Source organism: Tinamus guttatus, unplaced genomic scaffold (assembly GCF_059628265.1).
Source record: "Tinamus guttatus ecotype Peru unplaced genomic scaffold, ASM5962826v1 Tinamus_guttatus_pri_ptg000652l, whole genome shotgun sequence".
Lineage (NCBI taxonomy): Eukaryota > Metazoa > Chordata > Aves > Tinamiformes > Tinamidae > Tinamus > Tinamus guttatus.
The window spans coordinates 2,001,842-2,026,657 of NW_028289186.1; the positions used below are offsets into that span (position 1 = coordinate 2,001,842).

General features: G+C 47.1%; 1 protein-coding gene across 4 annotated transcripts in view; it reads right to left on the minus strand.

The window, feature by feature from the left end:
* The window catches only part of RERE (arginine-glutamic acid dipeptide repeats), a 166,538-nt gene that overhangs the window by 9,863 nt on the left and 131,859 nt on the right, over positions 1-24,816 (minus strand). For all 4 annotated transcript variants that reach the window (XM_088536182.1, XM_088536184.1, XM_088536183.1 and 1 more), the window contains 4 exons: positions 3,862-4,024; positions 2,528-2,620; positions 1,582-1,781; positions 117-278 (listed from right to left, as the gene is read on the minus strand). In XM_088536182.1, the coding sequence (XP_088392308.1) occupies positions 117-278; positions 1,582-1,781; positions 2,528-2,620; positions 3,862-4,024 (618 nt within the window). The remainder of the gene's footprint in view (positions 1-116; positions 279-1,581; positions 1,782-2,527; positions 2,621-3,861; positions 4,025-24,816) is intronic.

The following is a 24,816-nucleotide window of genomic DNA, read 5'->3' on the forward strand; positions in this document are numbered from 1 at the left end:
GAATTTCTGGGTCACCAAGAGATTCCTTGACTTGCCAGAACCTCCACCTCGTTCAGTGGAACGAAGGGGCCTCAGGTGCCCAGTCCTAGCACAAAAGGAGAACAGGGAAGCCCTACCTTGGTGGACTTCTTCACCGAGTCTGCTTTGCTGTCATTGCTGGAGGTGCTGGCAGCGCTGGGGGAATTGCGGCCGCTGGAACGGATGTCTTCGTTGATAGGGGAGGCTCTACCATCAGGGCTGGCTGGCTGCTTCTTACGACCACTGCGTAGTGTAGACATCTGTGTGTTTGGCAGAAATAGAAGTCTATCAAAGACAGCATTTGCTTAACTTCTTATCCTCCTGCGTTACAGCAGGGACACGGGATGGAGCATTCCTACTGTTTAAGAAGTGAAAAGCAGAAGCATTGAAAGTTTTTACAATTTGTCTTTGAAAGCTCATCTTGGCTTAAAGAAAAAGGAGGCAAATTCTTCATTTACCTACTCCAAAACATTACGTGCTGCCTATTTAAGTAGGCTGGAAATGAGAAAATTAGAAAGCTGTTGCCCTGGCTGCTGGCATCTGCACACATCCGTGTGTGTGTGCAAGCACGCTATGGAGGGGGTGAGGATGGGACACTCCTCTTCTATAAACCAACAAACAAAAAGTCCATCTGAGGACATAACCCACAGCAGATCCGAGAGTCACGGAGAGATGAAGCCCACATGAGCAATTTCTAAATCCACCAATAGCTTCAATGTGCTACACAAAAGGGAATCATGGTAGAATCTACTGCAATAATTAATACTATTATTCACTTGTCTCTCTCCCAATTTAGCAACTGTTTGAAGGCTGGCTTTCAAAAAATGATAAAGCCAGCCTTAAGCTGACAGCATAGCCTGGCAAGATATTTAGAAGCAGTAGTCGTGTAAACACATTCAGAAAGGTGGGAGAGAGGAAGACGAGGAATAGAAAAAAAGACCTGCTGCTTTTTAGCAGCAAAATACCAAAATAAGGAGCAGATTAAGCAGAGTTCCCCCGCAGTGCTCACAAGTGACGTGCTCATGGTAAGTCTGCTGACATCCCACCCAGCAAAGCCTCAGCACGCTGCCCACAGCAGTAATCCAGGGTTTCCAGCAGGCAATGAGTTTCTAACCGCAGTCCTGTGCGCAGACCACATGAATAGCATCTGAGCTTTAAAATGCTTCTTTAAAACATGCCCAAGGGCTTACACCTCTGACAGCAGCCAGCTGGAAAAGGGATATGTGCTTGTACAAAACCTGCACCGATTCATAGGTCAAGAATCCCCTAACGCTGAGACTCGGTTGCCTTTATCCATAAGGTAAGGTCTGTATTGGGTGAATTGAGAAGAAGAAAATTAAGGAAGAATTTGACTGAAACTCGTTGAAGATGCTTCCACTCCTTTTTCTCAAAGGAAGCCCAACCTCAGTGTGTGAGCAAATCTCACATTTCCCTACACAAATCTAGCTGCACAAGGCAGACAGAGCAAGCATCATTTTGAAAGCCCAACCAGCACTCTCCAGATAGTGCCTACACTTTCCAGTGGAGGCCGAAAAGCAAAGGAATGAAGAGAGTTAAACCTACCGAGCCTCGACTCCGCCTTGTCCTCATGCTATGCTTTCCACCGAGTCCATCATCTTCCTCTTTGACAGGCTTAAACATAAAGGGTGGAGGGTCCACAGGCTTCTCGATGGGTGGGAGCTCTCCGTATTTCTTGAAGTGGATGCGGCAGTCGGTGCAGAGCAGGATGTTTTCTCGACCGCCGTGGTGCCAGTCCTTGGAGGCTTGGGGCAGGCAAAGGGAAAGCTTAGACAGTCACTACTTACTAGATATGCACAAATACACTGCATTACTCAAAATAAAACACATATACAGTGACAGAATGTCTGCTTCTGTACAGAAACGTAACTTGGGAAAGCCTCTGGAAAAATGCCCTTTTTTTGTACCTGAGTTTAAATGTACATTAAACACTTGATTGCAGGCTACTACTTTACTTAAGCAACTACTGCTTTAAAAATAAGAAAAAGTCTCATTTGCAGTACCTAGGGACTAATAGTTATTACCAGGTAGCTATTATTTTCCCAAGTTGTGGTTTCTTAACTTTGAGTGATGAGCTCTCGTCTCTCCCTTACTTGCACAGGATCTCACACTTCAATGCATGTTCCTAAATGCCAGACAGCTTTCACAAACACTTATAGGAAGAACCTTGGTGCACTGTAAAAATAGGTTTGTATGTGATAGTCATAGCTCAATATTGACTTGTTATACGGATTATATATAGAATTATGTTATTAGACAGATTTTACTGTATAGAAGTCTCTCTCGCAGGAGTCTCCCTTGTCACTGCAATATTAATTTGCAATTGTAAATCGTGATTCATTCTTTCAGGAATATTGCACACGTGGGCTAACAACCCTACATTTCTGAACTGCTGCTGTACATGCACAAGAACTGCTCTTGCTTGAATGAACCTGTGTTAAATAGGCAGTGGCAGAAGGAAGGGAGATACAGCAATGTATCAGGCGCATACTGGTTGTGAAGCAGTGACGACAGGCGTAGCCCTTCAGCTCCTGCTCACTGTCCTCGCTGTCAAAGTCATCTTCACTGGCTGAGCTCAAGTCCACTGAATAAGTGAAAAATGAGGAGAGAAGTGGAGAGGGAAAACAATTTAGCAGGATTTTGTATTTCCTCCTACCTGGCTGAATAACCATTAATAATGACAGTTCTCGCATACGTGCTGTGACTTCCCAAAACTTATCTTGCCTTGGACTGCCCCTGTTTCAGATTTTTTAAGCTAAGCAAGGCCAGACTGATCAGTCTGTTGATTAAAAGATTATTTCAGTAACATACAAAATGATAAAATTCATGCAACTTCTGATTCTGTGTGTGAATCTTTTCCAATTAAGTAGTTGTTCAAATACAGGTTGTGCTAGCCAGAATGGCTGTGCTCTTAAAAATACTCCTTCGAGAGAGAGGATGCTTATGTCAAGAAGCACATAGCAAACTATCATCTTAAAATAAAATTACATTTTCCAGCCACTTGCTATAAACTCACATAGTAATAAGTCTATAATTTGCCACAAGTAAAAAGTCCCGTCCTAGCTAGGAAAACATTTTGATGCGTGTCCTCTTTTGCTCACATCTTTAATTAGAAATCTTGCCCTTGATTCAAGGGTGCTCCTTTTCTGAAGGTCTGGAGAGGCTATTTTGCCATACATGCTAGTTAGAGAGAGGGAGCAACTACAGCTTCCGTTAGCATTTGTCATCGACTCATTGCTTTTCTAATCAACACGGGGTCCCATTTAACAGCTTCTCGCATTGCAACAGAAGCTGCTGACACCATCACAATTTCTACATTAATTCTTACAGGTGTTTAAACCATATATGTAAAATTGTTATCAGGCTAGAGCCTGTTTAGAACATTCTGCTTCCATCGAGGCTAAAGAACTTCCAAAACCCTTTAAGATACAGAATTGCTAAGCGCAGTCCAGAGTCGGAGCAGAAGGAATGGGTCACCAAGGATGACACGGGTAGGGTTTCCTTCTATTGCATTTCCTAATTCCTATTCCTGTAAAAAGCCTAGTGAAGATACAACATACACACGCACACACAAAAGAGTGCAGAAATTCAGTGCCAGGACAATATTTCTACCCTTACAGGATGCTTTTGTGTTCAGAACAGCACACAGCACTTGCTGATGGCAGACGCCTACTGCATGCCAGCATAATGCTCCAGGAATAGGAGAGGGCAACTGCCTGAACCCCATTTGCTCGTGTTATTCACTTGAAGGCAAAGCATCGCTACATTACTGTTGCTCCCTGCATCTAAACAAAGATAAATGCATTGCTTTTAGCTCCCACTTACAGAATTCACTGGAGGGGGGCCTGGAGGGAGTGTTGACTGGAGTGGAAGCAGTTCGGGTTTTAATTCTCCGAAACACAGCCTGTCTTCGATGCCTACGGTGGGCTCGAGAACTTGCTGCTTCAGGGGTTTTCTTCCAATAGTAATAGAAGGTGATTAGTTCTCCCTGCGAATGCAGAAGGAAGATGTTAGAGGGGCATGCAAGGCTGATGTGTCAGCTTTTTTCCCTCCCCTTTGCCGTGGATGCGCACACACCTCTTTATGTAGGAGGCTTCAGGGTGCATTTCACACAAAGAAAAAAATCCTCAGATACGACAGCAAAAACACCTTGCTATTTTTGTTAGCTTTTGGAGGGAGGCATAGAAGTAAATAAATATGTTCCCGCTCTTCCCCTCTACCTCCCCCTCCATTAGAGGAAGAGGTTTTTAAGCCTTCATCTCCCCCCGGTCTCACAGTTTGGAAGAGGGGCCCCTGCCGAGGTCCCTCCTTCCCTCAGAACACCCCTATCTGCTAAGAACCCTCTTGCATTTACACAAAGAGTAAAGATCAGTGCGAACAATGTCATTCTGCCAACATAAATCCTGCAATAGGATATGCATACTTTAAAATATTCCCCTTTAAGACGCTGGAAGTCGGAATAAAAGCATGTTCAACAATAAGACTATAATCACAACACGCAAGCATACTACAGCAAACCGTGTTTTCATCGGAGCATATATGCCCACATCTAAATTAAGCAAGTTAAATGAGAACACCTAGAGAAATGAGTGATAATTCCCTCCATAATGAAGGTGGCTTACGCTCAAAAACTGGAGCAGCTGCCATTCAAGGCAGCGGATGCAGCGCTGGGCTAAAGAACAGCATGTGGTTTTAATCTCTTCTCCTTACTTTGAAACTCCATCATTTCCTGGCGACTTCTCTGCCTCTGAGGTAAAAGGTGTTGATGCTTTCAAGTTGCAGGAGAAAATGGAGGAGTTCTAACCAGCCCCTTGAAAATCAACATCAGAACAAACACACCTGAACTGCCCACAGAAAGCGGCTCTTTGAAGAGGGTTTTCTGTGATCTCAGGGGTTACCTCAGCCCGCTCGGCCGGCGCCAACCGAGGGCCCCTCGGTCCCACACCCCAGGGCAGGGGACCCTGGGGGGACACTCACTACTGCTGCTTGAGGCAGGCGGGATAAAATCCCGAATCAAAAAAAAAAATTATATATATTTTTTAAAAATCCCTTTTTTCTGATGAGATGCTAGCACTAAGGTGCCAGCTGGCCACCAGCATCCAAGCTGTGCCAGCCATGGGGAGAACTTTCCGAGGCCCAGGAAGGGCTGGCCCAGGCAAGAAGCCTCTTGCAAATCATTTTTTTTCCCTACAGGTTCATTTCTATCAAATCCTAGGAGTCGACACCAACGAGCAAGTCTGTAAATCCCATGCCGGAATGTCAGGGAATTAATGTGCACCCCCTGACATGTGACAACAGGAGAGGAGAAACCAATCTCCTCTCCTCCCACCACGAAGCAGTAAATGGGAACCTATTTGAGCTCTATTTACACATCGCAAACCCATCGGGTCCCAAGGGAAGTTTAACTTACGCACGGCATTGCATCATAAAACCAACTGCTTAAAAAAGAAATAGTGCATATTTATGAAAAATACAAACTTCATGATCGTAACACTTCTTTTTCTTCCCCAGAGACCCTCCCCAAAACCACAGTCATAACTTTGCATGCAGATAAAGACATAACAGACATCTATTCCATAACAAATTTTGCCCTATCTATAAAGTTTATACTAGATACTAGACTATAGACTAGACTGTACTATATACTAGATTAGAAGGACTAGAAAAGAGTCTTCACTCCCAATACAAAACCGACCACCACTGCTGCATGACAAGGCAAGTGTCCCCACGCAGGGGTTAAAGTCACAGAGGGAACGCATATAGAAAATGTTCTATATGGACGGGATTGACCTGTTCTACACTGAAAAAAAAAATCCACGCCAGATTTTATTAGCTGCCTGGCCATCAAATACTACATTGTCTACCTAAGGGATTAAAGGCTGGAGTGGAGTGAATCTGAAGGGATTAGAAACAGCATATTGGGGACTGCATGGGTGGCAAAAGCTTGAGGACAAACAAAGGAATATGTCGGGAGAGCTTTGGTTCCACTGCCGGGCAGCGAAACAGCTTCCAGCCTCGCTGCGAGGGAAGTCAAATGAACTTTAATCAAACATGCATGGCGTGCGCCACCGAAACCCATCACACATAAATTCAGCGAACAAAAGCCGCTGCGGAAATCAATAGCTTGCTGAAACATTAACACAGGCAAGCATTGATCAAAGCCCCTCTTACAAAAGGCAGCCTTGCAAATTAGCTGCTGGTTCTGCTTGCAAGCAAACGCGGCGCCGCACCAGCGCGATGGCAGCCGGACGAGCCGAGGGGCTGCTGCTCGTGCGTGGGCTGCTCCGGAGCTGGGACTCGCTGGGATTCTCTTCCACGCCGGGAGAGCCCTCGCCTCCCTGCACCCTGCGTGCCGGAAGGTTTTTTTGCACTGTCTGTGGTCGCCCTCCCAACTGCAGCCTTCTGCATTAAGCTGTAATTTAATCGTCCTAACTTGTCAAACTCATAAAGCAAAATGGGAAGAATCGCTCAGGTTTTGGTGCTGTTTTCCCCCAGAACAGCCTCTTTCACAGGCACAGGGACCTGAAGCAGCTACCCTGCTCCAGCTCCATCACTTCAGAAAGGCCCGAGGTGCCTCCAGCCCCTCACGGTCCAACCTCCTCATGCACCCCATGGTCTAGCTCCTCATAAAAGTGGCACCTCCTTTCAGCTCTAAGGGTTTTTTTTTGTTCATTTGCTGGTTTTAATGAAGGCAGTGGGTCAGATCCCCTCCCCAACAGCAACACCAAGACACCCTGTGGAAGCCCTGGTGCAAGGCGAGGTGACAAGGGCCTTGCAGCACCTCTGCTCCCACCGCACAGGCCGTCTGCACTCCTCTGGATACCACCTCCTTGGCGCCGGGCTCCTTTCCCTGACTTCTGCCCCCGTTTCCATCCCGGGCCTTCCTCCCCATCCTCCCCAGACGGATCAGGGCAGGCCCTGGGAGCTCCTCCACACCCTGAGCAAACCAGTGCCCCGGTTTGTCACTTCTTATCAGCGCTTTTCAAACGCAGAATACACAGAACACGTCGTTCCGTGTTTGGGTTCAGTCTTGCCTTAGGTAAGCAAAGGATTAGCTCCGGGAGCTGCTCCTCTGGAAGCCAAGCAAACACATGAACCCACCTCGAGCATCTCCGTGGAGCAACGCGGGCAGCAAACAGCCTAATTGCTGTTTAATTTCCCCAGAGCCCGGCTCTGCCAGGAGAAAACAGCACAAGACAGAGAAGGGCAGGGGGGACGGCTTGGCTGTAATTAAACCAAAAAGGTAAATGACGACGCTCCGTGGTGGCTGCCACGCCGGCAGGAGGGAACAGCCCGCCCGGCTGTGGCCTTAATGAATTCACAATCTTCCTGGAACGCACCAAGATTTTATTAAGTCGACTCAATCTAGCTAACGCTCTCCATCACGCTGAAGTCCTCTGCTAGAAGCAGTGTGTCCAGGGCCATTCCCTTCCAGAGCAGGAGGCAAAACAGAAGGTTTTGGTCCCTCCAACCACACACATCTCTATACCCAAATGTGGCTAATTCAGCAGGCACAAGGGAGGAAACGGCACAAACAGCCCCAAATCCTCTGGTTCCTTGAGCAGCACAACCTACCACTCCGAGGGAGGAATGGGGCAGCAAGCAGAGAGCCACATTAATTCTGTTTGCTACGAGCCTGTGTCTGGATCTGGCTAATTTGCAAATCCCAGTCCAAACAAGCCAAAATATTTAAAAAAGCAGCAGGGCAGAGAACGCAGAACTGCATGGTTCAGAAAGGTTGAACTGGGGCATTTTTACCATTTTAAGCTCGGCCTCGGTGCCACTGTCAGCGGTGACAAATAGGTTTGCACATGTTCTAATTAAGCAATAAGTCTCTGCGGTTCGTGCCGCGGCGCTGATTAATGCCCGCCCTGGGTGCGCGGTACTGCTGCACAGTCTGAAACAGTGCTGAAATTTTAAGAGAGGCTCTTAAAAACCAAATAATATTTTAATAACACTACTAAAAGGGTATTTAAAATCCTAGGATGCTTTCTAAGAACTTTCCTGCAGGTCTCTCACTTGCTCTAGCGTATTTTGAAAATCCAGCAGGCCCACTGGCTGTTTCTTATCTCTTGCACTGTTCTCCTTCGTCTGCTCTCTGTAAAGACCCTTTCCTCCAGTTTTTGCAAAGAAAACACCCCTTTTTTTGCCTCCCTAATGGCAAGATCAGCAGGTTGATTTCATTTTCTATTAGAAAGTCCTGGCGAAACTGGTTGACCAAGTGGAAGAGCAGAAAGCAAAAGCAGATGAGTGTGGCAGAACCCAAGTGAACTCCGGTGTTTTAGGCTACCAGTTCACCCCAAATATACTCACAAACCTTCTCAGGAATCCAGCTGAGGCTCTAGCTGCGATTTTTCTTCCTTTTTTTGGTATCAAAACCCCTGCAATCAGACACAGCTTGATGGTTTTAACCGTTTCTGCTGGCTGAGGCCTGTTCAGTCCTCCACAGGACTGTGCCCTACGAGTGACTCCGGTTTGGAGAGATGAGCCAGGCCCCCCGTCCCACCCGTCACTTGGGAACCGCTTCACTCAGCGCCGAACCGAGCCTGGAACCTGGATCTTTCACTCAAGAGTAAAACCAGCGACAAAAGGTTAATAATTGGCCAAGGTTTTTTCCAAAGGGCAGCACCCTGCTGGCCAAGGAGCACGGGGCTGCACGTTACTCACGGTACCACTGGAAACCGGCCGTCTCTTCGGCTTTCAGACGCCGTGAACGTAATAACTCCCACTTTATCAACGGTAGGTGGTTCTCCAAGCAGTGCAGCCCTACTGATTAACCTCAAACCGTGCGAGCAACTCGGCCGGGGGCAGTTTGGGCTGCAAAAACCTTCGTAACTTGGAACCAGGCTTCATTGCACCCTTATTAAGCACAAACCAGCCAAATATCCCTCAGGAGTTCACCAAGGAATCCAGAATGACTCTCCTTTTGCGCTCAACACAAACTGTTTTTCTTTTCAATTGATATACTTCTTGCTTTAGCCCTTCCCTTGTCTGTATGGTTTTAGCAAACCAAAGAAGAAGTCTAAATTGTAATGTTCAAAGCCTAAAAGAAAATAAAAAACCTCAGCCACAAGTTTGTGTGTCACAAACACGCGAACTAACTAATCCGTAATTCTGGTGCGCTGCATTTGCTAACTTGTTCCAGTGTGGAATTAAGGCTGCACATATTGGTGGGAAATAAGATAAATTAGCATATTGTGGAAGTTTCCCTAGCTGTCTACGCAAACAATTCCTTTTCCTCATTTTTAAGGATTTTAACTTTAAAAACTGTTGTGCAAAGCCCAAATCAGTGTAAGCCAGTGCATGGTTTGAAGCCTCGGGCACAGCTGAAAGCTGCTGACCCCCTCTCCAGCTGCATGTCGTGCCAGCGTGACAAGAAAGCTTTGCTAATTAAGGCTTCTTCCTCCAGAGACTCCTCTCTGTTATTCAACAGTCCCCGATACTCCGAGGAGCACGGGCTGTTGGCTGCATCCATTGCTAATTATCAGGTCCCATCTTTAACGGTGTCACTTGTGGCTCTACGCACTGTGCAGGAGCTGCCTGTGCGACAGCATCTCTCCAGCTTGCTCCATTACCAGGCTAGCAAAACAGGGAAGAACCCGTTTGCCTTCTACACGTTTGCTACTCAGCTCCCCTCTGCAACCTGCATTAGAGAATTCCGCAGGCTGAAAATGCTGTTTTGCACCTTGGCCTCCAGTTGTTTCGTTTTCCCCCCTCCTCTCCTGGGACGATCCTGCGTTTCCCCGCACCTGCAGGACGGAGGGGTCTCCCATGCAGCAGTGCTGGATATTCCGGGTGCTGCTTTGTGCCCCACTATCCCAGCACGGGGTACGAGCTGCTTCACCCTGGAGAACATAACTCAGCCCTGCAGAGCCAGGACATCCCTTCCTACCGAGGCTCGGGCTGGCATAAACCGCAGGTTCCTTCCCACCTCCTGCTCAACACCTGCTTCTTCTCCCTAGCAAACACTCAGCCTTGTCCCTTTTTGCTTATCCTGATGTCCAGGGCACCGTCCCCAACCAAACAGGCGCAGGACGGGTGTTACACACCTGCGTAGTTCTGACGGACAGAAGGAAATGCTTTTGCAAAGGCAACAGAGAGGTGTCTATTTTCTCAAAGCCAGCGAGGTTCCAAACTGCTTCATCCAACGCCTTGCGCTGCCATCCCCTCGTTACCTACAAGTTCTCATAGTGGGTTCTTCCGCATCAGGGAAGAAAATGAGCCTAAGACAAACGCCCAGATAAATATAGTGAATAAGAGCTTTAGGAGCCCAGCTGACCACAGCCTGCTCTGCATCATGTCTTCACGCTTCGCACACACTTTTCCTCCAGTTCTGATGGCACTGAAGATTTAACAGTGCAACGCAAGGACGTGGGTTTCTCCATAGGGTGCGCGGCACCAACACGTCATCCCTTCAACTGGGTTTGCTCCTGATACCAGCTCCGTGCCTGAAGCTTTGGGCTGCTCGAGTCCAGCTGCTGGACAAACCACCTCCTTGCTACCCGCTCCATCAGCACAACACCTTTCATGTTATCTTCTCAGGCTTGTAATACATCATGTTTTACCTTATGAAGCAGGAAGATGGGTGATGGTTCACGTGGGTGCGTATACGAGAGCAAGCAAGTGTGCACAGCAAGCCATAAAGCTGTTAGGACTACCCTGTTCCATCCCGTAAACATTTTTCTATTTATCTGCCCTTCATTACATGGACAATCTTATTATCTCTGCACATCCTCAAAGCGACAGCCGTCAGGGTCACCCTATAAAATATACATCGGCAATGTTACATTTAATGACTGGAGCGAGGAGAAAAATGAAGGATGAGAAGGGTGGAATACTGCAGGATATTTTAAAGGGATCATCAGTTATATCTGTGCATTTCCCGAGGTGATAATTGAATGACAGTGGCTGGAGGGAAATCCATTTTTGAGCTCAGGAAAGGACTGTTAAGAAAAAAATGTTTTTGTGCTGGCAGCATGTAATGGCTGCCAGAAAATGAAAAAGGCTCCTTCGACCACAGCAGTTCTTCTATTTTATAGCTTTTATATGGGGGGCTGAAAATTATCAGCTCCAATCTGCTATTCAACCTGATCTGGAAATATTGACAGCCTTTGATTATTTTATGTTATAGGCGAGACTACCTTCTGTTATGCTTTGCATGTCAGCTCCAGTTAATTTAAATGGAAGATCAATCTGTGAGCACATGCTTGGGTTAAAAGGGGACATCCCAAACATAAGGGCAGCAATATTTTGCAATTTCACATTTTTCTTTTAAACACAGTATTAAAAACTCAATTCTACGATTCAGGAAGGAACTTAATCTAATGCTATACACTAATTTTCAAGCCTTTTAATTCTGTGCTACCAAAATTAGGCTGGCAGTTACTAAAAGAAAGTTTTGTAACATTATTATTGCATGGTGACAAAAAAAATGAATAAAATCAAATTATACTTATCAAAACATTTTCTGTATTAGAATTCCTGGCCTTTTTTTTTTTTTTAGTTCTGTTATTTGACTACTTCACAGCAACTACTGTAAATTTATATATAAAACAAACCACATCCCTTTAACTGTCCTGCTGTAGCCAGTACTTCAGTTTGTTCCTTTCTATGAAACCATCTCATTCCTTCCCTGGGCTAATTTGGAACTGCTGCATCATTTGGTTTAAAACAAACCTGGTTCCTGCCCTGTTCCATTCCTGGAATGGGCTGTCCCTCTCAGCTGGAGGTTATTCCTGTAACATCTGGGATTTTCCCCGCTCGGTTCCTTGGTTTGTTGTTCCTGTTGTGGTTTTGCTTCCAGCACCTGCCCTGAGCTCCCTCCCTATCCCTGTTAGTTCCTTCCTGGCCAAGAGGGGCCACCGCGGCGCTGGGGACCAGCAAAGCCCGAAACCCGGAGCGCTCCCGTAAGCGGCGTTTCCTGCTCACCAGCACAAGAAAAGGTGAAAGGTAAATAAGGATTAAACCATTTGTGTTCCCAGCGTCACATCTGGCAATTGCTTTTGTTTGAATATGGAGACGAGGGATTGCAGATCCATTTCACGTTCCCACTGAAATACGGCTTCCTCCCCTGGCAGCCTGCAGGGGAGCTGCTGAGTTTTAATGCTGTGTTAGGATTAAAACCGTGCGGGTTCAGGAAATACCAGAAGTGACAGAGGAGGTAACAGCACTGCAAAATAATCCTCCCTGATAACGAGGAGAGCGAATACGCAATCGCCTGGAAGGAGAAGACACCACAACTGCTTGTTTGGCGATGAAAACTGGCAAAGCCCCCAGGTTTATGCTAGAATTTGCCCTCTTCACAAAACCAGCAGATGATGCCCGGCTCCTGAACCAGCCCCATGCTGGGGGAGAGCCAAACATCCCACACCTGGAAGGGATCTAAAAACTGGCCCAAAGGCAGCACCGAAAGCTGCGGTCACCGAGCACAAACGCAGCCCCTGGGCTGGGCAGGGTCCTGCTCCCTCCTTTAGCCTTGATTTTAAACAGACTCTCCCCGATCTGATCCCTGGGCAGCTCTTTTACTGCTCTCCAAGAACATTTCTTTAGCTAGCAGATTTTCCAGATTAAGTGCAGAGGACTGAGGAGCATTTGAAGTATTTTCCTCGTTAGCGCAGGGGCAAGACGTGGGAAGATGGATCTTGGAGGAGGAAACACAAGGAGCTGCCACGGAAGATGCTGATCCCACAGTTACTGCTGCTGCTTCCAGTCTCAAATTCCTTCTCAGAAACAAAAAAAACACCTTGGCAAATTTTAACTAAAAGTCAATTCTAAGAGCTATAAGGCAATATAAGGCCAACTCGTTGTTGCTCACTGTAATACCTGCACAATAAGCTGCAAAGTGGAGAAAAACCTACCAATTCTTCCCAATTCTGACAGGCCCTGGTGTCCCTGGCAAACACTGAGCCTATCTGCACCTTCAGAAAGTCAACATGATCCCTGTTTCACAAGTGGTAATAAGGACAGTGCGGGGGAAAAAGAGAGACTGGGGGAAAATAAAACCAAGGCGAAAAAGCCAGAAACGTGGGGAATGAGGTAGCTCTGATTCAATCCTGTGTCTCATGCAGGGGTGATTTCAGAGCCACGTGCACCGCAGAGGTGGCCGGACAGGTGCTCTGGCTGCAGAAGTTAGTCCTACAAAATGCCCAGGATTAAATTCCGAGGAGCCGGTTCCACAGCAGCACAGCGGGGCCGCGGGACGCGAAAGGAAGAGGATGGAGCAGACAAGACAAAAACAACGTTTTTCACCACCTCAGAACCAACGGCCAGTTTTGGCAGGTCACAAACCCCAGAGGCGGAACTCAAGAGCTCTGGATCCCCATCACTAGTCAAGCTTATCTCCGAAAAGCTACTTCTCAAACTGGGCGCGTTTCGGATCCTGAGCCAGCGGAGGACACCAGGGAGCTGCAGGGTTACACCAGGCATCTTCAGCCACCTGGCGCTGTTTCCTTTTCCCAATTCTCTGCCTTTTCCCACTGCTCCCATCAGGATTCCAGCCTTGCAGAAGTGCAATTCAGGAAGCCTTCAGTGGAGGCACACGCTAATGGATTTAGACAGGGAATTATTTCCCCTTGCAACAACATAAGAAGGGATTTTTATAAAACAGACGAGCCTAGCGGGGCTCTAGATGCAGGAGCAGCAGCTCCTCTGCTTCACTACTACAAAGCTGCCCTGCGTTTTGGGTTTAGCTGATATGCTCTTAGCGTTTGGGCTTAGCGTAGCAGAGGATGATGCTACAAACAGGCTCTGCAGAAGGATGCAGAGACCCAAGGCCACAATTCAGTGCTATATAAATTTTAGCATCAACATCCAACGTGTTGCCACTGAGCATCCAAGTGTGAAACCCGGAATGTTGAGGGTCTATTTGGGGGATACAGAGCCTCATTTTCCCATTGAAGGAGAGGAGATTCCCAGTTGTGAAACCAGGTCTTTAACCTGCAGCTTGGCTACGCTCAGCGACAGCCACGGGAAGGGCAGAACCCGGCCTGGGGCCACTGAATCCCTGCAACTTTTACAAGGGATTCTCCATGGTGCTCAAGGGAAAGCAGCCCATCGAGCACGGCAAGGCCATGGTGACACAGCACACGTGGCTCTGGGAATCCCGGCTCCTCTTTTTCCCTTTCCTGCCTCTCCCAAGCCGTGTTTTGCTCCGATGCCTCAAGTGCCTCGAGCACGTTGAGCCCCGCAGCCCCTTCGTGGACCAAGCAGAGCTGCTTTCCCACCTGGAGCCCGATGAGCTGGGCCAGCAGGGAAGGCCCCACGGAGATGGACACGAGACACACGTCAAGGGGTGGCTTGGAGCACTCAGAAGCAGCAGCTCGGGACTCATTCTGCTCGTTTTGGTCCAATATACACAAAAGCAGCACCTTTAAAGCAGTGTTAGAACAGGTTCTTTCTGGTTGACATCTTTGTAGCCTCTCTAAATGCAGAATCCTTGTGTTTTCCATATGAAATATTCAATAACCTAAGAATATTCTCAGCTTTATGTGCAGTTCTCCATTAATTAGGAGCAAATCACAGCTGTGACAGTCATCTCAGCTCTTAAAGGCATCTGCTGCTTCAAACAATTCATCACCTCAAGTTCCTCACCAGAACGTTATTACCTTGCTCCCATTGCCGTTCTGCTTAACTCTTCCCTATCTGTGTTTGTCCAGGTGGGCAGCATCCTGTTCTACAAACATAAACCCCTCCTGACTTAAGAAAATTCAAGGAAATAGCCAACCATGGAGTCAAGATTCAAGTTTTTTTTTTTTTTTAATACTAATACATTGAATTACTCAACATAACCAAGGTAGACATCCTGTGGTAATGGGAATTGGAGATATTACCTAACTCTGGAAAAGAAATCCCATGGTACACAAAAGATGGAGCCCAAAAGTACTATTTGCATGGTTAAAATCACTTTGCTGCACCTGATCACGTGTGTTATGGGCATAGGGTGCATTTTGAGTGTCCCATGTTACTTGGTAAATAATTTCTTATCATTCCAACTCTTGTGTTTTTTTCCTAATTAAACTAATCACAAATAGCATAAGCTGCACCTTTTCTTTTTGCCCATCCTTGCAGTCAATATTTACATAAGAACCAAATCATTTCTCAGCTCATTTGTATTATTTCTGCTGCTCAGGCCCCATTTGTGAATCCACAGGCTGGGATCCAGCCCATGCCCACCGGAGCCCAGCGCACAGCTGGGATTCTCCAGGTGTATCCACTATTGGAATGAGCGACTAAGATACCAGGACAAAAAGAGGTGTCTGCAGGGTGGGGATGAAACCAAAGCAGCAAATTAAGACAAAAGCACATGAGGTTTCCATGAAAACGATGCTAACAATAAAAACAAAGCAGAGGAAAGATGGAAAATGATGGAAACTACATCACTTACTGGAATTTTTCTGTAAAAATTTCACATCTCTTGAAGCACTTTACACACCTCTTATAGACAAAGACACACAAGAGGCCCAGGAAACACCTGACTTTCCCTCAGGCATGTGAGACCCTTGCAGTGCTTTCCTTGCACCGTGCAGAAGCAGCAGCAGCAGCCGCATCCAAACCCCTCATGCATCCCGTGCCCAAAGCAGGAAAGAACGAACACATTTTGATCTCAAATTGAAGCTCTAGCATTACTGAAGTCTGAAGACGAGGGAGCAAAAGCAAAGAAAAACCCTTTACAGATTCCACACTAATTCAGAAAAGGCGAGCCTGACAAAAGCAAGCACACAAATACGCACATTCAAACACACAAACAACCAATTAATCCCGTTAATTGCCTGTCCAAAGCTCTTTATTAAATTAAACATCAGAAGTAGACGGCAGGAAGAGCTGCTCTTTGTCCCTTAGCTGCCTCTCTTCCCGGCCATCCTTCCCTCTGCACCCAATCTGCAAACCTTGAAACTCCCTGTGTTCTCTATGGACACGGAACAGCTGCTGCAATGACACATCCCACGAGCCAAATACGTCCCAAACGTGTCCCATGCAGGTCCCTTCTGCCACCGCCTCACTCCAGACCTTCCCCTTCCAGCAGCTCTATTGCAGCCCCAAGCACCAGGCCGGTGGAAAAGGATGAGGAGGCAGCAGTGAACTACAACCCACATCTTTACACTTTAATAAACACTTTAATAGTCCTTTTTGCACCTTTCTATTTCCAGAGGATCCATATAAACCCTTTCGATTGGCATGCTGCAACAGTAGTTTGGATGCATGCACAATGGAAAATTAAAGCGACTTCCATTTCTGAAAAGAAAAAAGATTTGGGGGGTAGGAGGTGCAGCAAGAAGGGCAAGAGCTTCAAAAATCTCCTTTGCTTGTTAAGTACAAGCAAATGCTCTGGGAATTAAAAACAAACAACCCAGCAACAAAACCCAACAAACTTACAAGTAACAGGCACCGTTTCCAGCACTTACCCTGGAGGAAGTCACACCAATAGTGAACACTCGCCTCGATAGACCCCCACGGCACTCTTGAAACTTCCAAATTTAAAAATTGTACTAATATGGAGAAAAAATATACATGGGAATACCGTGGATAGCTCTGAATTCAAATAGGGTCTGTGTATTTACTTGATTTATTTTTATTTCTGATAGTGTAAACATTGCCTTAACCCGCATTTCTCTTGTCAAAGGCAAATCGCTGCTAACCCAGCACTTCTTCCTGCCTGCAGAAACATTTCAGAGAGAGAGAGAAACAGGACAGGCTTCCTCCTACCGGTGTTTTCCTCACTCAAACACACGCTACTTACAAAGCAATCGCGTAACGAAGCTCTTCTAATTACCCAATACAGCAGCAGAGCTTTTGCTGTGGTTCGCCAGGCCCTTTTTGCTGTGGTTTGGTCAGAAATAATTGCACCAACAGAACTGGACGCTGGTGCCTCGCACGGGTGCACGTCCTGCAGCTGCCCTGGTACCAAATCCTGCAGGGTTCTCAGCAACCTGCTCCTAGGGCCCTGCTGCAGGGAAACCTGCAGCAACGCTGGAAACCGAAGGGCCATCGGGCACTGCAGCTATCACGGGAGTCAAGAGATGCTCCCTGGGTCTGTTTGGAGATGGAAAGGAGACTTTCGGAAGTGGGGAGGATGACAAATAGTGGATGGATGATGTTAGGAGGAAAACACACGTATTCCTAAAGAGAAACTGCAACAAAACAAGAAATGGAGCACACAGAAATTCTGTTCCTAAGGGAGTCTCTGCTAGGCTGTTTTCCCTTCCATTTTAAGCTGACCTTTCTGGGATGCCAAGGCCGGAGCGCGGCGCGTGCCGGGGCCGCTCTTTATCTGCAGCCTGCAGGGCTCCGGCCGGCTCGTCGGCTCGGAGACGACAACCGGAGCGATCAACGGGATGGGAAACTCGGCCTCGAGACCCTCCCGTAGCTTTTCTACACAGGTTCACTTGAAAAGGTCAGAGCTAAACTCCTGTAACTCACAAATAACAAAAACATTGCTTTGACAGACCAGAAAACTAGAAAAGTAGGTGTTCAGCAGAGGCTGACTTAAATTCACTACATATTTATTACCATTAAGTGCTGGAGCAAAGGAACCCATGGAAGTGCAGCAGGGAATAACCAGCGCTGGCATCTCCAAGAGCCCTGAGCAGAAATGGCACCATCGTGGGACCAGGGCTGCACAAGAGCGAGGGCTGAGGTGGGATCCGTGGGGCACTTTTCACCTAAATCCCTCGGATTTTTTGTTTTCCACAGCACTATTAATACACCCCATCAGAGGACACAGTGGAGTAACAGAAACCACTCACAGCAACAGCAACCAGTCTCTGATTATTTCCCATCCATGAAATAAAATTTGCTAAAAATAAAAGCATTTTCTCCAACATACCTTGGACAGCTATAGGCTGAAAACACTCTTGTGCTTCAAAATGAACAAGATTTTAGCTTCTTTATTTCCAGTCTTTTGCCGGAAAATCATGTGCAGCATTTTTGAAGAGCTTGGAAATGTAAGAAACACACAGAATTCTCTGATGCAAAAACATTACTCATGTTAGAGGAATATAAATAAGGGAAGGAAAGAAGGGAGAGTTTTGTGCCTATGGCAGGCAGGCAAATTCTTTTTCAAAGCTCTTATGCTCACAACAAAAGAATGTACTTCTAAAGCCTGGCAACAAAAATCTATCACATCAAATGGCACAGAATAATAACACGAGCAGGAATTGTTAAATCAATACAACTTTAACACAGCACCGAAGGTGGAAGGCCTTTGTCCATGTCACTTCATCATAACAAGGTGAAAGTCCAGATATGCAACCCGCAGAGCTATTCTACATCCCATTTAACAGGGGGAATTAGGCTGGATGCCTTTTTGCCACGTGTTCTGTAAGCACCCAACGTGTGCAAGGCTGGTGGCAGGCGTTTTTTAATCACAGCTAAATCTGCAAGCAATGAAACTCTCCGGAACAAAACCACAAACACCCTGGACTTCTGGAGATCACCTTCTTCCCCACTCTACACAACTGCATTACTTGAATGCAAGGAAAGGCAGCTACAGGCAGAAGAGCATGGTCCTCCCCCATCTAAATTCTAAGTCAAGCTCCGGTGAAGGAAGCCAACCAAAAGGTGAAGAACATGGTAAGAAAATACAAGGTAATATGAGAAAACCCCACAAGCAAGTGCACAATACAGTGTTTTTCCGGGCAGGTGGAACGACAACTAGGCAGAAAGCAGCGACAGGAACAAAGAGAAGGGAAAAAAGGCTGTTTTTATAGTCCACCCCACACACTCCTCCCCTCCTAGTGCAGTTGAGCCAAGGAGAGACTCCAGCTTTGGCCAAGCTCCCCTCCTGAGCCACTAAAACACCCGCTCCGGGCCTGGCAACGAAGCCCATGAACCCTGGGCAGCAGCGACACGTTCACTGATCACATCCTGCCCACCAGCAAGGCCCAGGTCCCCCCGTTCCCACCAACCCGCCCCAGCGCAGGATGCCCGGATCTACAGACCCAATTTGTGGGAGGTCGGCCTCTCCCGAGGGCATGAACGCGCCATGTGGGAAGCGTCAGGGCTTTTTTATGTAGTGGAGGGGGTTCTTAAAACTACTACCGTTCAGCTGAGAAATCCTGGAGCTTTGCAGGTCGTTAGAGGCTTGGGAAGTGCAGAGAGAAGGGCAGAGTTAGCAAAGCAAACCCCTGCTCCCACGGGATGTGCCTGCACGGGGAGAGAATCCGAATTAAACGGGGAGGACTTGGCACATTGCACAATGAAGGGGCTGCTTTATAGCCTGGACTGACTGTCCCCTCCTTAAAGGATGGGTCTGGAGACACCATAAGGAATAATTCCAAGCACAAGGTTTGCAGAATCTGCCTGCCCTGCACCACAGCCCCTTTAAACAAAGTCACTACCCTTAAATCACCATTCTCAATTTCTTCCACAATCTGGATAATTCCAGGGAGTCTTCCTTGGCAAGAAAGGAGAAAGCAGTAATCAAGCACCACTTCTTTTTTACAGCTGTTTTGGAACAAAAATGACAAAATGAGTGCATCTGTCTACCAAAGTTATTATTGCCGCGCTCTCGCAGTGCGGTTATAGCAGCATTTTACGGGATATTTAGGACTGAATAATGTATTTGGGGCTGAGGTGGTGCCAAGATGACACCACAGCTACAGTTCGCACGGTGCCATCTGGGGTAGGATGCAACAATTCAGGCCAATGATCTGTTGTGCAGAAGAAAGTTGATTTCATGCCCAGTGTGGCAGGCAAGAACCATTAAAAACACAGCATACTTTTGGCCAATATGAGATAGCCTTTTTCTGTTGCCCTCAAGTGGGGCAAAAACACTCATGTTGTGGACCACAGCACTACGTGTCTGTGTTAAGTGACTGTGGGGACCTGAGGGTGGTTCCCGGGGGTAACCAGGGATGAAAAATGGGTTGAACGTACCCACATAGACACAGAAAAAACCCCACACATAGGGAATAAACACGAGTTTAAACACGTAACTGAGTGAGCTGCAGCATCTGCTCGGGCTTCGCTGCAGTTTGCTTCCCACTCCAGGGCCACAGGACTAGCCCCATCTCAGCCTTCCCGAGAATTCCTCTATCCATCATTTTAGCAGTTAGTGTTCCCATTGCACGGACGAGAGAGGGGCCCTAATCACCCCTGAGATGAACCATCTCCAACACACGTCCGGCTCCAACACGTTATTCAGGCTGCTCTGCTGTGTCCTCCTCCGGCTCCGCTTCCGAAGCAGCAGGATCCGGATGCAAGGTCAATTCCCAACAAAATAGCCCTTACCCCATGGTGCAGGATTACGCAGAGAAAGTTCTTTGGCAGAGTTACCCGGTTTGTATCACTGTTCTAAGACAGGATGTTCCACAAACATCACTGCTGCTTCCTGTGACGTTTCTGTTTTCCCCTTTCGAAAGGCATCTTCAAGGCTTAACAAATATTTTCAAGCAGAGAAAAAGCTATTTCAATGAGAGACCTGTGTTATGCACATGAGATTTGCAGGAGCTGAAGGCTGATGTCTGAGGATGTGATACAATCTGAAAACTGCTATAAAAGGAGACAAAAAAAGAGCTAAGACCTTTGTTTTTCATAGAGAAAGAAAAATACATAATAAAAAGTATCCAACTGTTGACCAACCAAAACATTCTGGCCAGATATTCACATTCCCTCAGCATAGGTATAAAAAGAAAGAAATCACAGTAAGAAAATAAGCTACCAATAAAATGCTTTATGATACTGAATTATAAACAGAAGGTAACGAAAATACAGAATTACCACCAGGCACAGAAGCATTTTTCTCCTGCAATTGTCGAGAAAGACTCAGACAATATTGTATCAATTTCCCCAATAATCTTGGCTCGGATCATCTACTAGGCACTTTCCTCCACAAAGCAGAAATTGGCTTGGTCGCCTCTCGGACACAAGCAATTGGTTAATGCTCCTCTTTTACTTGCAACAATATTTTACCTCTCCCTACCTCTAAGCCTTCAGAAGAAAAGAAACCATGGGTTTCAATCTTGTAAAGTAAGATAAAAAGCAAAATCATGGTGCAAATAATAGACTCGATTTATTATCCGTGCTGAACGCAATGCTAGGGTCCAGCTGGCACAGTGAATGGATCTTCTATTTTTACTTCTCTCGTGCTCTTCACCTCTGAAGATTTCTTAGTGAGAAACCCAAATACGCAGCCCAGATCCTGAGCTGATGACGTTGCAGGTTATCCTCAGAGCATAATAGTGAATGAATGCAACAGAAAATGAAAAGAGCATAAGAAATTAAAAAGAAAATGCACGTCGGGTACTCTCTGCCTTTGATTTTGCTTATTTCAACTGAAACTGAGAGTGACGTGTGTGAAAAAGGCGTTTTGGTCTTGGTTGTAACCTTAGCTCTTCATCAGATGGCCAAGCACTAGTGGCACTGGGCCATGAAACTGAATTCGAAGAAGCAGCCAACATAAAAGGCAGTTTGCAGAACAAGGACTAACGCTGGAAGTGATATACACCTCCAGGATAACACTGTGCTGCGAGGAGAAACTCACAAAATGCAGAGGAAAGGGACACACATGGTACATAAACCATGAAATAGGAACTGTGGCCCAAGCTTACCCAACACAGCGCAGAGCTGACAGCTCCGCTCACCTAGAAACGTGAAATCACCTTCAGAAATAATGAAGACTCAGTGGATACCAGAGCTAAATCAGAAATGTTATATCTCTTTAAAGAATTTTCCAAACCTGCTGTTTTATCAACCAATAAAAATGACATTGCTGATAGGTTTACCAGTTAAACTGCTCAAATCAAGCCAAATCACAGTGAACACACATACTGAATATCCATAATACTGCTCTCTGCAAGCAGCTTTCAGCTCAGCTCTGCCTAAATCTGGAAACGTCTCCACCTGAGCTGGGCTCCCCCAAGTTCAGCATTCCATGCGATTCCTCGGCATGCTCATCCCGATCCCACCCAGCCTCAGCCCTCTGCTCTATCCTCAAGCCGGACGTACTAACACAGCGGCCCCATCAATCAGCTGAGCGAGTCACGCAGTTAATAAATACATAAAAATAAAAAAGGGAAGCGTGTTCTGAACTGTTTGTCATGCAAAGGAACCTCTGGTTTCGCCTACATGGGGAGAGCAGAGCAACTGCCTGATATGTCTGTTTTTTAAAGCAGACTGAAGCCCAGAGGATGTCTGCTCAGTCTAAAGAGGGAGGAAAAAGAGGGAAAAATAAGTCTTGGGCTCTCGTTTCTAAGTGCAGAGCCCAGCCCCTGTTCTAACAAAACCTTCCAAGTGCAATATCCGTATGATAGGAGCACGGGCAGCGCCGAGCGCTGAAATGAAAAGCAGCAGTGGCTGTTTATGTTGGCAGCCGCTTCAAACTCTAATGGAAAATTTCAGCTCTGACTGCATCTAGGCTGGAGCGAGTTATTAAGGAAAAAGGTTCGGCTTTCAAACAGAAAAGGCTTGCAGCGCTTGTCCCTATTTGAACACTCTCCTGTAGCACAGAGAAATAGGGGAAAAAAACGTGCCAGGTCCACACAGAGCATTTATATCCCGTCGGGATACAAGGGAACGGAGTGCTCAGGAGGAATGTGCTTCCTCTGGGAAGGGAGGGCAGCCAGGAACAGGGCCCGCGCCACCCCAACGCAATTACACCGGCCACTGCTGAAAATAAGTTATGCCACTCCATGTAAATATTAAAAAACTAACGCAGGGCTAGCTCATCACTTCACACTGAGGGACTGCAATATATTCACCTCATCACTGCACTCTTTTTTTTTTTTAATCAAGTAAAGCTGCTATTTGAACAATTCTGCCGAGGGAGAATCGTTACCTTGGGCCTGCGTTTCTGTTTGCTGCCACCAACAGTGGAGGGTTCTGCTGTGCGAGGACAAACGCGGTGCCAGGCGGCACCGGCAGCCACCTTCCCGGCACCACACTGTATTTAAGAGCTACTCAGGAAGCCAATATCGTATATTATGTAACACAAGATTAAGCATTAATGAGGCAAGAATAAAATTGTTTATCTGAAGCCCAATCTAAAATTAAACAGAAGTTTATGCTGAAAGCTCACGCTGCACACATTTGGTCTCCTAACATTAACAGAGCAGAGCTTATTTAGTCTCTGAGATAAGTCCCAACAGCATTTAATTTGGGCAGAAGGATTTTTACTGCCAGAAGAGAGAATATTTTTCCTAAAGAAGAAAACGATGCATATTTAGCTCTCAGGAGCATAAACAATGGAATGCATTGCAGGTATTTTGATCCAGGGAAAGCAGCTGATAGTCACTGCTTTTATTAACACCGCATTTCAAAGCTAAATACAGATCCATCCTCCCAGAGGCGAGACCTCTGGGTCACACTCTGCCGGCTCCTGCTCAGCCACCAAACCAACACGCACCAAAGATGCCTATATGTGCTCAGGAGGGAAATTCAGAGCAAAACTCCACCGAGGCCCACGCACCTCCACAAGGATCCACTGTCCTCTTCCAGCCGGGCCAGGCCCGCTGGAGGCTCAGGGCCGGGAAGGAGATAAGCAAGGAGGCCATGGAAGGCCATAGCAGCCACTCGAGAATCTCACCACGTCCACGTGGGTCACCCTGGGTTTATAAACGGGCCAAGGAGGGGGAAAAGCCCCCAGGATGTGTTGCCACGAGCAATTCCGCAGCTCCAGTGCCAGCATGTGCCATTGGTACCCACTGATACAGCTTGTTTTGGCCCCTGAGCCCCGCGAGGTGGCCAAGGGGACGGTCTCCTACGCGGCCAGCGCGAGGGATTTAAATCCAACCGAGCCGACATGAGGGAGTGCGGGAAAGCACAGCCGGGGGAAAGGAGACTGCTGCTTCCTGCAGAACAGCCTTAAATAGCTCAAGATGACTGTGAAACTGCACCCTGAGCGAGGCCGCCGAGCGACCTGCCCCAGGACAGACTGGATCGGGACCCAGCCCTCAATGTGGACAAGCCAACGGCTCCATTTGGCATCTCTCTCCTCTTGCCCTGTGTGCATGGGGTGCCCAGGTGCTTGTCCTTGTCCCATGGCTCTCTTTACCCTCTGCTGTTCCTGAGACCCTAGGAAGTCCAGCTCCAAGCCCGCAGGCGTTTAAGGCTACTTATCTTGGGCCTATTGCAGCGGCACTTCTGCAGGTCTCCAAGCCAGGCAGCTCCTGTAATCACCTAAGGAATTCGGGGCACTAAGGAGCATTTTTAATGCTTCAAGTGTCCCGCGTTACCAGATTTTGAGCAAATAAACCCAAAGCAGGTAAAACAAACCCAGAGGAACAGCATGTACAAAGGCAAATCCGATCACCCGCAGCCCTGGCCGCTGCTCCGCGAGGTCAACGCTCGTCCCTCGAGCGCGGCCGACGCTCCGCGTGGGCCCGAGGTCCCGTTCCGGCAGGGACAGGTGCCAAACACGGGACTTTCTTCAGGGAACATTAACCTGGAGCAACGAGGGCCCGGGAAGATGTTCCTCGTGAGGCCTCATCACGTATTTCCACCACGTTCCTTATCTGCCACCCTGTGCTGCTCCAGCTGCAGCTTAGGGAGGTATTTGGGAGAGCTGTCCCCCAGCAAGAGCAGCATCCACAGAAATGTCTAGAAAAGGCAGCATTATACAAGAAGCATGATCTTAGGGAGATTTAACTTAAGTGGATTTTTCTGAGAGGGAAAAACCCGGCTTTCCTCCCTTCAGACTTCAGTGACTACTTAGGTTGACTAATAAATTAGAAATGTATAGGCTGCATTAACCTAGAGCCTGGTTTGCATTTAGGGCAAGTAACTTCAAGAATGCCGCTGACATTTTAGAGCAGCTTTTGCTGGGCTTGGGAGTTGCTGCAGAAGTTC